The sequence below is a fragment of the Perna viridis genome, chromosome 3 (genome assembly GCF_037379345.1).
Source record: "Perna viridis isolate PV_CMFRI_1.1 ecotype Kerala chromosome 3, ASM3737934v1, whole genome shotgun sequence".
NCBI lineage: Eukaryota > Metazoa > Mollusca > Bivalvia > Mytilida > Mytilidae > Perna > Perna viridis.
Genome location: NC_142447.1, coordinates 32224019 through 32239252, shown reverse-complemented (window position 1 = coordinate 32239252; position 15234 = coordinate 32224019). Strand labels below are relative to the sequence as shown.

The following is a 15234-nucleotide window of genomic DNA, read 5'->3' as shown; positions in this document are numbered from 1 at the left end:
TACAATATTAACAAATTGCGCCGAATATTCTCAGTCCGTGGATTGTGCGCAGAAATAGTTTCTGATAATGGCAGTCAATTCGTGTCGGACGAATTCAAAGCGTTTCTTAATGATAATGATATAGAACACACCCGTGTCACATCGTATTGGCCACGTGCTAATTGTCTTATACAGAATTTCAATAAGACTTTAAAGAAAACTATACGCGCCGCATGTGCTGAAGGAAAAAACTGGCATGACGAATTGTACAATTCCCTATTATTGTACCGTGCAACACTTCATTCAACGACTGGATATGCTCTACTATTTAACAGAACTGTAAAGATCAAATTACCTTGCTTGATCAACAACAATGTGCCCAAAAGACGGAAAGAACGAGATGCTAAAAAGAAAGCTGCCGAGAAACACAATGCCGATAAGACAAAAGCAAAGAACTACCAGATATTTCGTGAAGGACAAAATGTAATTCTTACAAAGAGAGGTGGAGAAAAACCTTCGGCAAAGTTTGAAAATAAAGTGTACAAAGTTGTAAAGCAAAGTGGAACAAGTGTCCATGTGAGGTCAGATAACGGTCAAACTTTCTATAGAAACGTCTCGCATGTCAGACCGTACTACGGACAATTTACAAACAGACAAAATCGGGACGACTATTCCGTTAATAATCGACCACGAAGAGATAAGAAGAAACCTCGACGATTTAACGGTTTGTGTCCGCTTAATAGACAGTGTACTGGGACTTGAACAAATGTTTAGTATTAGTTTTGTTGTGTGTAAGGGGAAGAGTGATAGATTTATAGACGCATTTGGATAATTAAAATTTCTTTAACTGGAATGATATGTTTACAGTTTCATGGTTGATGAATATCTTTCTACTGACATTTACAGTAAAATTAATTATTTTGCTAAAGTGAAGTTTAAATTCAAAAACAAGGGAGAAATGAAATGTATTAATAAGCCAATAGTGTGTGAATTTGTCTTGCATGCTACACGTGCATTTATGTCTAAGTCTGTATTATGTATCTTAAGTTATAGATTACAATAGCGCAATTATGTCTCTTGGTATTCAGCCAGATCTTTATTTCAACATGCAGCCCAGTGGAAAATACAGAAACGTTCACGATTGGTGGATAATAAAAAAGATATTTTCATGAAAAAAATTGTACGAACAGTAAGGAACCAAAAGTATCGAATTTGAAAGCTAGCAGCCCATATATGTGTATTTTTGGATCACGTGAGGATTTATGGTGGCTACTGAAATAATGATGTTTGGAAAAGTATCCCCCTTTTTGAACCTTAATTTACGGGTAGAAACGCCGCATGACATGGTTTTTATTTAAAAATTTAAAAGCTGTATGGGTGTATTTTAGTAACATTGCGTTAGATTAGAGAAATTTCTCCCGGATCTATTTTTAGATTTAAGTGAAAGTGAAGACTCCCCCCCATACGGAAATGGCATTGTGAATAATTGCGCTCTTGTATCCTATAGATTAGATTCGATAGCCAAAACAATGAGTTTAGTTCCCAGGCCATAAAATAACACCAATACGATATTACATCATGTCACTGAAAAAGTTTAAGAATATCAGGGTTTGATGATTTGATGAAAGATAAAATGGAAGGAATGATACGTTCAATATCAGAACAATTATCAATACCGGTTGTTACTATATTTCGATTGCATTATTAGCATTTAATCAAAGGTGCATAAAATGCGCCGTTTTGCATCTTGTTTTAAGTATCCTTTCACTACAGGGCGCCGAATGGGACTCATGTGGTTTCTACTCAAAATTCAATTTTGTACAGACAAAAGTGAATTTTGTTCAACAAAAATGAGTTCAGATTAACAAAATTTATAACATACTACAAATTTAAATTTTGTCATATAAAGTAATCTGTCAGTGGACAAAAGTTACTTTTGTCATGACAAAATTCATTTTTGTATCACAGACTTTATTTTTTTGTTACCTAATTTGAATATTGGGTAACAAAAGTCAATTTTGTATGCAAATTAGTTAAGTTTGGATTCGGTGAACTAATTTGGATACAAAACTTAGAAATATTCAAATTCAAATTTGTGTTTACAAAATTGAATTCTGTCATAATAAAAATCAATTTTGCAGAATTAACACAAAATTCAATTTTGTGTCACAAAAGTCAATTTTATGAAACAAAAGTCAATTTTGTGACACTAATTCAATTTTGTGAGACAAGATTCAATTTTGTGTCACAAAGGTCAATTTTGTATGCAAATTAGTTTACAGAATCCGTTGGATATACAAATGAATTCTTTCATCACGATTTTGTAAGGTTTTCTCATTGGATATAGTAACTGCGGTCTCGCAGACGCAGGTTTCAGATTACTTCGACATATCATATGGGTGATGAGCTATTCTGCAAAAGTAAGTAACACCTAATAAAGTATTACTTACTTTTGCAGAATAGCGCATCAACCATATGATATTCCCTTTCTCGAAGTAATCGGAAACCTTAGAGACCCGCGGTTATTATATCGCACGAGAGGCCTTCTTACAAAATCGTAATGAGAGAGAATTCCTTTGCGTATCTACTAACTCTGTAAACTAATTTGCATATAAAATTGACGTTTGTGAAACAAAATCGAATTTCGTCTCACAAAATTTACTTTCGTGACACAAAATTAAATTTTGTCTCACAAAAATGTTGTTTAATTTCCATATATATTCCAAAATGACAATTTTCTATGCAAATAAGTAAATATTTGCATACATATTTGACAAAATTTACTAAACGGTTCAAGACAGTCCCAAAAATCAATTACACCCTCACTTTGATGTCAGAAAACAGTGTGTTTTATGATTTTTTTTTTGTGATATGGCATGTCGTGGTACGATTTCTAAGAGATCATTTAAAAATGTTCGTACATCAGGAAAATGTTTCTATCCGCTTTTTGGCCCCTAATTACTAAACGGTTCAAGTCACAGCCAAAAAATCAATCATAGCCCCCACGCCCCACCCCCATTGTTAGCACTTTGTGGTACAACTTCAAAGAGACCCATACACTCATATTAAAGTTATTTCCTGGATATCAGGCAAGTGTTGGTTTTTGGTCTTTTTGGACCATAATTCTTGACAGTTAAAGTCAAAACCAAAAGCTTTAATCGAAGACTTTTTTGGAGCTATGTGTATTCGTATAGTACAATTTCAGAATTCTGTACAACTACTTTGCTCTGGATATCAGGAAATAAAAATCTTCGCCGAGCACAGCAGGACACGACCGCAGCTAGTTGAACTCTTGTTCGTTTGGGGCAAGAATGGACACAATATTAAATTTTGACACACATACACATAGGGACTTACAGTTCATTATGGACACCATAACTGGTTTGGATACTGAATTGCACGATAATGTTCATGGGGCTTTCATTTTGTAATAAAGTTAATGATAGAGTAAATTTGCTACCATACTACTTAAATCCCCTTGTAAAGAGGAACAATTTACAAAAAAAAAAAAAAAAAAATAGCAAGTTCAGATTAAAAATAGTCTTAAAAAATGAAGCGTTCGGTCCCTTTGACCCCTTGCTACTAAAAAAAACAGTGAGATTGAAAAATGCAAGTATGGAATTCAAGAAGGAATTCAATGAGCAAAAACATAAATATCTGACCAAAAATTAAAAAAAAGTTGACTGTTGGGGTGTGGCCCGTTTGACCCCTTATAACCCGAAAATCGTAGGGATATCTAAATTTTAACTGAAAAGCATAGTAGTAGTTGTCAAGCTAAGGATGTTGGCACACTTCAGCCAACGCAAACCCAATGGGGAAATTCATCCCTCCGAGACTATATCAATCGGCCGTGACGTCATTGTAATTGAGGTTTCACTTGTTCGCTATTCTGATTGCACCCCACGCTTATAATCATTGTAATTAATTTTTGTATTTATTAATACAGTTGATGATGCTGTTGCTGTTGCTGTTGGGTGTTTGTGTGTTTGTTTGCTTTTTTGGAGGGAGGTGAATGTATTATTATTTTTTTTTTGGGGGGGGGGTAATAATTCTCCGACTGTATGTATATATTCGGGGATATATTTTATTTTTCATGTGTTTTCTTGAAGGTTAGATCGAGAAAGGGAGTTAACATATTAAAATAGTTATATTTGTCTACATATACGCTATTTATTTTCTCCGTCATAAGCACAGCAGGGTCGGAGAACCATCCCATACTGTCTTTACAATATGTTTAAAATTATCCCCAACCAATTATAGGTCTAGATTATAAAAAAAGACATAGAGAGGTCTACCACCCAACAGTATCTTCATCCTCGCGACAGGGCCTACAGTATGATATCTGTCGTACAAGGGCATAAACTGCCAGGACTTGAAAATTACTCTCTCAAAGATTATGTGAAACCTGGGCTGATATCCAAGAGTTGAATTTCTTTGGCCAATTCAACCATTTAACAAAGTGCTGCTTCAAGACCTGTTCCACCTTCCACATATCATCATCTCGTACTTCTACTTTCTGCATCTCTGATTGATATAATGTTCCCTTAATCTCTTCTCCATTTAAGTATTCTATTCTATACACTGGTGGACTACCTCGCAAGTTATGTTGAGACACTTTAAATATTTCCCTTGTCCATTGTCATCGTAATCTCTCTCGACTGGATTCTGTATATAGGTGACTCTGACTTTATCGTCAATCTTGAAACGAGGTTTTCTAGTAGTTTTAGATTTAAAAGTTGGTATCGTCTTCTTCGGCTAGTACATTTTCCACCACAAGTATGTTTCTTTACCGTGAGTAACTTTCTCAAGAGGCATTCCAATTGTTCAGTGGTAAGTCTTTTTGTAACTCTGAAAAGTCTCGGAGAGGGAGTTGACGTAATTATAATTGTTTATTCGTCAGATATCTTGTTATTTTCGACCGGATTGCCATGATGACCTTTTCCACATAGTTGGCTTTAATTTATGTGTTTTGTCAAATAGATGTTGTATTTCCCTTTGACGTAACAGTGCTTCTACTTGTCTAGCTCTTTTCCTTTATTCGTTCTTATTTTGTTTGGTGCTCTCCCTTCTCTGAGAATATCTTTCAATGCTTTGGCCACAGGTTCTCCTTTCTTGTCATTCAATGGTCTCATCCAAAGATATCGATAACCACAAGAACGAAGTTCAAACCACGATTATATTTTAAAATTTCGTCACATCCATTAAATCTGCATCCCACAGATCATCTATACCTGTTGTTATTAACATGTTTCGATTAAATATCCTCTTCAAATGTCGTTGTAAGCTGTATGATTCCTGTCGTTGCAACCATTTTCTTATTTTGTATTTACTTAGTACAAATTTTCCATCCTTCCTGACGAATCTATATAACTTGTCCGGTCCTTCAAAACTAGCGGGATTAGAATACCTACCTACCTATCCTCTTCGCTCCATGTGGAGCATAAGGTTGACACAAGATCTCGCCATACAGTTCTGTTCTTTGCCTTGTTCTCAGCCTCTCCCCATGTCACCTAAATCTTAGGGCTGTTTAGGTGATGCTTGATCCTTCCATCCTGAAGACATGTCCAAGCCATCTAAATCTCTTTTGCGTTATTTCATCAATTATGCATTTCGAGTCTGTCATTTTCAGTAAGTTGGTATTTGTGATGGTATTCGGCCAAAAGATGTTGCATTTGTCGGAGGCAGTTATGGTGGAAGCCTGACAGGGATCTCATATCTGCCTTTGTAACCCTTCAGCAATCACTTCCATACAAGAGTACAGATTTAAAGTTGCTGTTATGTAATTTGACTTTTGTTTTCCTGGCATATTGTTTAGATTTCCATATGGTCTTTAATCTGTGGAATGCTGCTCTTGCTTTAGGTAGTATGTTTTTTATGTCTTTCTGTGTTGGATTTTTTGTGCTCACTACTGATCCTAGATATACAAATTTGTCTACTTGCTGTATTTCATTGTCATGAACTTCTATTTAGTTCAGAGAAGTTGTATTGAACCTTATTTCTTCTGTTTTCTTGGTGTTAAGATGAAGTCCAAGTTGACTGGCATAGTGGCTGAGTCTCTGAGATTCTTCTTGTATGTGATCATGCCGAGATGACAATAAGGTGATATTACCAGCAAAGTCAAGGTCCTCTAAGGTGGAGAAAATGGTCCATGTAATTCCTCTTTTCGAGTCACTTGTGGTCTTCCTCATTACTTATAGTCAATTGCAGTTAAAATTAAGATGGACGAGACGATACAACCCTGTCTTACCCCAGAGTTCATAGCAAACCAATATGTCTCTTTGTTGTTTAATAGGACATAGCACTCGAATTGTGTGTAGAAGCATGTAATTAGGGTTACAGTCTTTTCTGGCACTACGTAAGCTCTTACAATTTTCCAAAGTGGGGCTCTATGGATACTGTCAAAGACCTTCTTGAAATCATTATTAGATTAGATAAGAATGATCGTAGTAAATTCTTTTTAATACTGTTCCCATTTTGTCATCATTACCGACTCTAAGTCAGGCTGTGAATGAAGTATACATGAGTGCTAATCTTTTATATAGTGTTTAATTGCTTTCATTAGCTTCATCCTCTGTCTCTTCATTTTCATTATCTTCTTCCTCGTCATCATTGTCTTATGCTTCATCTAGGTAACGTTCTAGCATTGGTTTATATTTTCTGATAGATACTCGAATGGCTTTTTGATAGTTCATGCCGTACTTAAGTAAGTCCTGGACTGTGTTCATGACTTTGTTGCGTAATTTTCCATTCTGTAATTGGAGTAAATATTGAATGAGATTGGTATATTTAGATGTGAACTCATCCATATCTTCGTCTTTTCGTTTACGATCAACCTTTTCCTTCGCCTCGTCCTCATCAAGCCCATCTGTCATGTATTTATCAACTTTAGACTTCCATTTCACTTCGTCGAAATCTCTGGCTAGTTTTGTTATTTTCTCGAAAGACAGTTCATCCGGGTTTTTATTTCTAGGCAAGCATCAGGTACGCGACCACAATTACCTGCCCTTAGATTTTCGTTGTATTACGAATATAGTTCCTATAATAATAGGGGATTTTTCAAAAATTTTTTAGAAACACTTCCTTTCAGAATTTCTCATACTTTTTGTGCTCAAATGGAAGAGAAATAATGAAATTATTTTAGTAGATGTGTTGAAATGAGAAATTTGACATTTAGGTTGTGATTTGGTGAGGTCAAAAGAGGTCAAGTTTGTGACACCTGGAAGCCATTTTGGGTCATTTTTAGGGTATCTCTGTGTTTATGCATATAAATTGAAAAAAATAATGGTAATTTTTTATTATATTTTTTATATAAGTTGTTGGAAGGTTCAAATTAACATCCCTGAAAATCTGAATTGAATTGCGCCGGTGGAATTTTTTTAAATTACAGAAAGGCTATAAAGAAGATAGTGGGAAAATTATTTGTGGTTTCGTGCCATCAAATAGTTTATTAATCGGCATATTTAGTTCACAGTAAGAGCTGTTTATTGGATTTGTTTATTGGCGTTAATAACATAGAAATAAATTCTATATTTTAGAAATTTATGCAACGTGGACCTAACTATCTGCATTTGAACCTTAATGGGGTATTCCGATGGGACTATTTACCTGCGGTAGGGAAAAATAACTGCAAATGCTATCAAGCTTTACATTAAAGGCTCTGGCGACTGCTATATCAATTCTAATCTTCTACCTAAATTGATAATAACACAAACCTAATTAATCAGCATATTTAGTTCTCAGTTAAAGTTGTTTATTGAGTACCAACTTTGGTAGTAGGTACCTTCCTCATTTTTTTCATAATTTTACTGGAAACTTATTTGCTGAAGTTCTGCCCCTAATTGGTAGAAAATAGTCCAAAATAACATGAGATTTTTTAAAATCAATTCCGACTACAAGTTGTGATTTGGTTCAGACAAGAAGTTAAATACATTTAATTCCTTCGCTCAGTGGGTGAAGGTTAAAATTTATGACTTTTAACTCTTTAACTCAGTTCATTTATCATGTTTACCTCATCTCCGGGGCGTGTGTATTAATTTCAGAAAATTATGGTAAAATTTTCTATAATTTATGTATAAAATCCTGTTTGTGTGTATCTTTAGGCCGGAGAAATTTTATTCAGTTTGTGCCGGTGGATTTTTTTAAATCTACTCAAATGTGTATATTGAAATGCACTCAAAAATTATTTATGGTCCCATGCCTGGTAAGGTGATTCATGGTGTACAAAAACCTATGGATCAAACGATTTTTTTTGGGTCTGCATATGCGATATTTTTATTTGACAGTAATCCTTTCTGTATTTAGTCCTGTATGTTTGAGAAAACTACACTTTAAACTCCCACTAAAAATCGCCGTGTAAATCAAACAAAATCAAAGAACGATAACTCTTGCAAAGTACTAATTTCATGTATATTTAATTTTTTTGCCCACAGATGTGCCAATTCTACCAGAAATTTCATCTCCATAGCGCAACCCCCAAATGAAAAACTAAGACTGGTTTTGTGATCTATAACGGCTTCTGGACAAGAAATAAAACTGGGTTCGGTTGGTTTTTAATACGCACGAATCACCTCGTCTGATTTTATTGAGACTGCTACTTAAAACAACACTAAAATTCCTCAATAATTATTTTACAAAACCTAAAACGATTTCTTGAACCTTTAAAAATCTAACCTAAAAAGCAAAAGAGGATTGAAAGTACGTACGATGTTTACAATATGCGAGGACGTCACATAGCAATCAATGTCGTTTCTTTACTTTCGTCCTAAACTCAGTTCCGAAGACAAACAATGTTAAAATGCCAACATTTTAGGTAATACAAATGCCAGCGCCCTAGACCACTGTCCCGTACTACCATACATCGTGTACTAAGTTTCAGCCCTAGATTAATCCTACAAGGAAGAAAGACCCGGCCAGCGAAAGCTATATTTTAATGTATCCTAGCAGGCCGAGTGGTCTCGGGTGCTGGGCTTAGTGCAGGCGGTGACTTCCCTGTAACAATTTGATCAGATGGAGCAGTGTAGCGAATCGAGTCGTCACATTCAGAGACGTATATTATTGATTTGTTGTGACATGCATCATTAATTTGATCCTCTATCCTACATAATAACACCTAGATGAACTGCCCCGTACTACCATACATCGTGTACTAAGTTACAGTTCTATATTAATCCTACGAGAGGAATGACCCGGCCAGCGAAAGCTATATTTTAATATAGCATAGCTGGCCGAGTGGTCTAACAACATTAGTTTTATGCAGAAGAAGGATATCGGTTATCCGAAATATTCAATGTAAATTTTACCACCTTTTGGTGATGTTAAACATATTTAGACGTTTTTATATTTGTATATAATAATTAGACTTCTTATATGTATTATATACTTGGTGTGGCTGTATTTGTATACTGTTTCAGATCCTCTATTGCCTAACTCGATACCATCAGAGGTTGTCCTGTTCAGTTACATCATGTGCTAATGTTCGCGCTCTAGATTTACTTACGAGGAAGTATCACTCAGTTAACGAAAGCTATATTTCTTAACCAAGTTGGTCGAGTGGTTCTAGAGCGTTGGACTTACTGCAGGCGGTGTTGCTATAGATGTCAGAGAAGAGAAGGAGTTCGAATCCCGCTGAGGGAGCGACCAAATTTGCATCGCAAGTTCGCAACCTCACATCGATTCTAGAGTTGGGGTGTAGACTTGATCATATATATATATATACATATCTCTCATATTTTAATTATAATCCATATATTTCTATTTTAAACAAATATGAAAAGACAACATTCTCTGCTGACTCAAGCATGTGCCATTTACAGTGAAATCTAATACTAGTGAAAAAGAAATGCCGTGGTCGCTTACAGGCAATGCCAAATCCATATTCAATATCATTAACATACAAAAAAAAAAAAAAAACAAATGATCGCATGAAACGCTTTTTTCCCCTCCCTATCTTCGATTAGCGAGCAAAGCTCAATTTAACTGAACGGTACAAAACACTGTTGCGTGCGTAGACAAGAATTATTTTCATAAAATTATTAGTTTGATGATAAAATCTACGAGGAAGATGCACGAGAAAATGACTATGTAGATGTAGTGAACAGCTGGAAGTCATCATAACAAGTTCAGTACAGTTTCTTCCGACTTTTATTTCATAGAATCTTGATTCCCTTAATTACTCTTTCTTTCTTTGTATTATTTTCCCTATCATATTGTTTTCATTTTTTCTATGGCCTCTTGATTTGTTTATATGATCACAAAGTAAACAACTAATATACAAAAAATATCATTTAATGACATAAAAAAGTACACCATAACATAAGGATGCAAAAACAACACCCTGTTTACAAAGAAAAAATGTTTTACATGTAAATGCACTATGTACATTTTGATATTTTTGATATTAGACAACATTTGGAAGTATCCACGTACCAAATATTTAGCACTAAGTACAACACGTTTAAAATCCCTGCCAGTCACTCATAGCATCTGAATCATATTCTGGGTCCACTTTAAAGCACTTAATCCCATTTTTCAGAGCGGGTGTGCCCTTTCCTTTCCCTGCAAAAATCAAATTATAATTTTGCCTGAAAATCATGTGATGTTGATCTTCAGTATATTATCTGTAACAGGCTTACCGTGTTACCCTTATAAGGACCAATAAAGTTACACACTGAGGAGATAGTTCTACCAAATTTCATACATTATGTTTACAATAAAAATATCGTTTGTCACATCTAGGTCGGCTAGTATTAACATCAAAACTCACAAGTTTGAATCGTTTTACTTTATTTATCATATCTCAATCCTTAATACTTCATCTTGAAATGCTTTTAAGAGGTTCAGTGTGTTTATTGTTTAAATTCTATTAACTTTCGCAACCTTTTTCCTTTTACTGCTATATATTACTTTTTTATTAGGCTTGGTATTAAGTTTAAAATTCCATTGTATATATGACTGTCGTTGAGGGCTAAAAGTAATAACTTTCGAAGGCCAGATTATTACATTACTTTTTAAAAACACGTGTCAAAAAATACGCTGTTATAAACAACCTATTCCCACACAGGACAACAGTAAACAACTAATGTCACTATTACATTTCGACATAAACCCATTTAACTTCTAATCTCTCCCTTAAGTGACAACATTTGACACAACTAAGTTGTTTTTATCTAAGTCATTTGACAAGACGGCACCCTGGAGATATGATGTTGATAAATTTTAGACAAACACTAACTGTCATCATCGTGCTTTCATTTCTTTCGTTGCTATACAGAAAACATACAACGTAAATGGGAAATACATAGATCACTATCGTTAGAATGTTTATTACTATTCTCAATATTATTCTTAGTAATGCAGAAAAGATGCTACAAAATATATATCAATCAGAACAATCTAATTACATTGTATTTCCCAAATTTCTATTTATCTCCTGGCTAACCTGTATATATTTATTAGTTACACAGCTGACTTTTTACAAGGCTATGTGCCACAAGTTTTGGGTACGATCTAAGTCATCCCAAACCTAAAACAGTGGGAAGACCCCGATTTTCAGTTTGCGGATCATCGCAATCAGCTGCTCTTCCACTTCAACTGTATATAGTACATACCTAATACTCGTGCATGTAAAACTAATTTTACTGACTTTTCTGGATCATTGGAACTCTTTATAAATAAAATTTCCTTCATTAATTTTTCTTTATGAGCATAAAAATGTAGGGACAATGAATGTCCAGAACCTGAAAAGAAAAGCATTAGCATGTCATCAAAATCAAATTATGCGTACGGGGTTTATACGTTTTACATGATTTAGGGAGAAAACATCACCAATCATACCATGGCCGAATAATATTTATAGATGATATGAACCATGATGTATGCAATCGAGTTACGTAAAAAACCCGACTCGACTATTTACTATTCCTTTCAATAAATATATTGTTAAAGTGTGTAACTGCCTTGAATTCACCACTGAACAGACACTTAAGGTGTAGTACATGATGCCTTGATCTTAAAAAAATAATTAATGACGTTTTGATAACGAATGTTGAGAAAAAATGGGATAAAAACATGTATCATTTATATCCCGCTCGCAAATGGACGATGTAGGACATTTTCTACAAGGAAGCAGTTTAGTAAGGACAGCCAGTTACTATAATACCAAATTCAAGACCTATTATATATTCTCTCGAGCAACGAGCAACTGTAGAGTATATAGTCATAATGGAACAATGCAAAAATGAGAAGAAGAACCATAAAAGACAAGTTTCCACAAGTTTGGAAATACTTACAGTTTTCTGTAGGTTGAATTTGTTGAATTGATACATGTACGTTCTGTAAAGGATCCGTATCAACAGCTATCCCTAAGCTGTCATGTATACAGAAGGCCACTTCGTAATGATGGTGCACTTTCAGGAAACCCAAGTGCACATCAATGGTACTTTCATTGATGTTTTTCACCTGTATTTCCATGTTATGAGATTCAACCTGGTCTGCAGCAAAGTGGACATGTCCACTTTCATGTCCATCTCCGTGTGCTGAAATGAGGTAATACATAGATCCAAAACGGCAGGTGGCATGAGTGATCGATCATGTTTATTAACAAAACGATTACCTGCATCTTCAGCTTACATTCAAGTGGGAATTAGCATGTAAAAAGGGAATAATTATGTCATAGAAAAGCATATACTAGTACTATATTGAGATCAATGAATTTAAGAAATTGCAATGTAAGACTCATTACTGTATTCCTATATGAAATCCAATATCACTTCAATGTAAATTTAGACTTAACATGCTGGGACACACAAATCAAAATGACGCTGGTAAGGGTTGTTTAAGTTACTGTTAGGATATCATGCTTACGGTAGTCTTGAGTGATATAAATTTTAAGAAGATACCATAATTATACATTTTATAGATTACATTTGAAGAATACATAATACTTGGAATGTGAGCTTTCCATTTGTTGAAAATATTAAACAATACATAAATTTGTAACATGACGTTTATTTCACTAGAACATCAGAGAAGCCATATTTTAAAATAACCAACTTTCAATCGATGCTTAAAGACGAAATTTAGGACTTGAAGTGCCTGACCGATTGACAAATATATATGTTTGACAAGAATAATAAAATTTCTTCGGGATCAAGTGAAATTGACTGACATTGCCTTTTGTCTCGACCGAGATATCACATTACGAGATTTTTAAGAAATAGCCGATAAAAATACATACATACAACAACATAGGGACAGATATTTCGCGAAAATCGTTTAAAGAATGATTAATCAATTTCGCGACAAAATGAAAAATAGTACATGTCAACCTTTTATAGTTTGAAGAATTCACATAATTTATCTCGTTAATGTCTGAAGCGGGTACAGTTTTCGTACATTTAAAGGATTAGCAACTGTATGCACGCTTTCACAAATATTAATAAACCTGGACTAAAAACGCCTATAGTGAAAACGAATACTATCTTTAAAAAAAGATAACCGACGCAGTAAAATTTTGCCCTTTTTTTACTTGAAAGCTTCTACATTTCATGCAAGAAAATAACACATCGCATGCAATTTAAATTTTCGATATTTTTTTCGAACGCCACCAAGTTATCACTATTTGGCCAATCGGGAAACAAAATTGCGATCAGGTGACTTGCGTTTCCATAGAAGAGCGTCCTTACGGTCAAAGGGTAAAAAGCGAAACTATACCGATTGCGTCGAAAAAAAAACCCAAACAATAAGCCATTATAGAGTAAAGTTCTTAACTTAAAAAGAAGTTTCCACAGAACAATACCGACACGAACTTTTAGTTTTCGAATACTCCAAATGGTAGCAATCAATCATGTAAATCTAAAACATTCAAGAATGCACTTTAATCAGCCATTAGTTTAGGTTGCTCTTTATATATACAGGTGTTAATCTCTGAAGGGTCTCGATCCCTACAAGCTGGATTTCCGTTATTTAAATGGCAAAGAAAATTCCTAAATGCATTTCAATAGGTTTCGATGAAATTTTGAGCCGCTATGCCTTTAAAGCTACCCGTGAGGTGCAAATAAATGGTGGATTGAACAATTGATGATTTGTCTTGTTACAAAATACTTGGACTGACGATAAATACATTGACGAAGTGGATCCAGATAGGGATTTTCAGAAAATTTGGCTCGCAGGCTATGAGGTAAATTATATAAAAAAAAAATGCGCAAAATGGGCATAATTTCCAACAAAGGAGGTACCAAAACCCAGGAAATTCCTAAGACCCGGCACTGCAATAAGACGCTCAGGTTGCCACATATACAGATATAGGTCGTCTTAATTGTTCATTAACTGAATCCTTGTAAGAGGCCAGCTCCCTTGAGGGATATTCAATATTAGTGATGAATCAAATGGTTGAGCTAAGTTTTAAAAAAAATTGTGGCGGACGACCTAAAATCACTCGGTGTAAATTTCGTAAAATAAGTATCATAAATTATAAAAGCGATATTACAAAGAACTGAAATGAAGTTATATGGGTATTTTAAATCGTTAATCACACTCATCAACTTAATACTAACCACACACGTTTTAAATGTGTAAATCAACAATCTAAATTTAAAAAAAAATAACTACACACACCATTTCTGTGTACATCAACCAATGGTAGTAGTACATCAACGAAATATTCATAATGTAAAATTTGAATATCGAATTATAATTCAGAATCATTGCAGTGGCGGATGTAGTGGGAGGCTAGGGTGCCCGCCCCCTTAGAAAATTACAATTTTAAAATGATGTTGAAAAATTGTTTAAGATACCCTCAGAATGCAGGATTTTAGTTTAATATTTCAAAATTTTCTTTGGGAACGCATGCTCCCAAGGCCAAACCCCTCTAATCCTGTCAAGAAATTTTTTGCCCCCCACACCTTGGCTAAAACTCAATATCCGCCACCCGCCGCTGCATTGTAATGGTTTTCAATGCATGTCATTGTCAAATGATTTGGTTTACAGATGAACTGATAAAATAAAATCTAAGTTGAACAGTTGAAACAGTGCAAAAACGTAGTTTTGGACTATAGTGGAGCTACAAGACCAGGTATATAAACAAAGTACTCACGATCAGCATCTTCAGATATTGTATTCATAGTATTGCTTCTGTTAGCAGGATGCCAGGAAGCTGTTGAATGTTAGAATACTATCATCACATTGAATCAACACTACAACAAAAGGGCGATAACTGGTGTGAATTATTTTCTAATTTATGCCTTACTACCCCGAACT

At 34.6% G+C, this 15234-nt stretch overlaps 2 protein-coding genes across 2 annotated transcripts; both read right to left on the bottom strand.

Moving 5' to 3' along the window:
• Nucleotides 1-6026: 6026 nt before the first annotated feature.
• On the bottom strand, nucleotides 6027-6941 carry LOC148621892 (uncharacterized). Its single transcript, XM_088574020.1, has one exon. The coding sequence runs from the start codon at nucleotides 6849-6851 to the stop codon at nucleotides 6594-6596; it is 258 nt and encodes an 85-aa protein (XP_088430146.1). The 5' UTR covers nucleotides 6852-6941; the 3' UTR covers nucleotides 6027-6593.
• Nucleotides 6942-10247: 3306 nt separating this feature from the next.
• On the bottom strand, nucleotides 10248-15214 carry LOC148621891 (adipose-secreted signaling protein-like). The gene is made up of 4 exons (XM_088576725.1): nucleotides 15071-15214; nucleotides 12267-12512; nucleotides 11586-11714; nucleotides 10248-10533 (listed from the first exon to the last, which is right to left on the bottom strand). Exons 1-4 carry the CDS (start codon nucleotides 15096-15098, stop codon nucleotides 10433-10435), a joined length of 504 nt encoding a protein of 167 aa, XP_088432851.1. The 5' UTR covers nucleotides 15099-15214; the 3' UTR covers nucleotides 10248-10432.
• Between the last annotated feature and the right edge of the window lie 20 nt (nucleotides 15215-15234).

Coding starts and splice junctions, on each gene's coding strand:
- LOC148621892 (XM_088574020.1), bottom strand. CDS start 6,851: ATGACAGATGGGCTTGATGAGGACGAGGCGAAGGAAAAGGTTGATCGT.
- LOC148621891 (XM_088576725.1), bottom strand. CDS start 15,098: ATGAATACAATATCTGAAGATGCTGATC. Junction 11,715..12,266: donor AATTCAACCTACAGAAAACT/GTAAGTATTTCC, acceptor TTTTCTTTTCAG/GTTCTGGACATTCATTGTCC. Junction 10,534..11,585: donor TTTACATGCACGAGTATTAG/GTATGTACTATA, acceptor TGATTTTTGCAG/GGAAAGGAAAGGGCACACCC.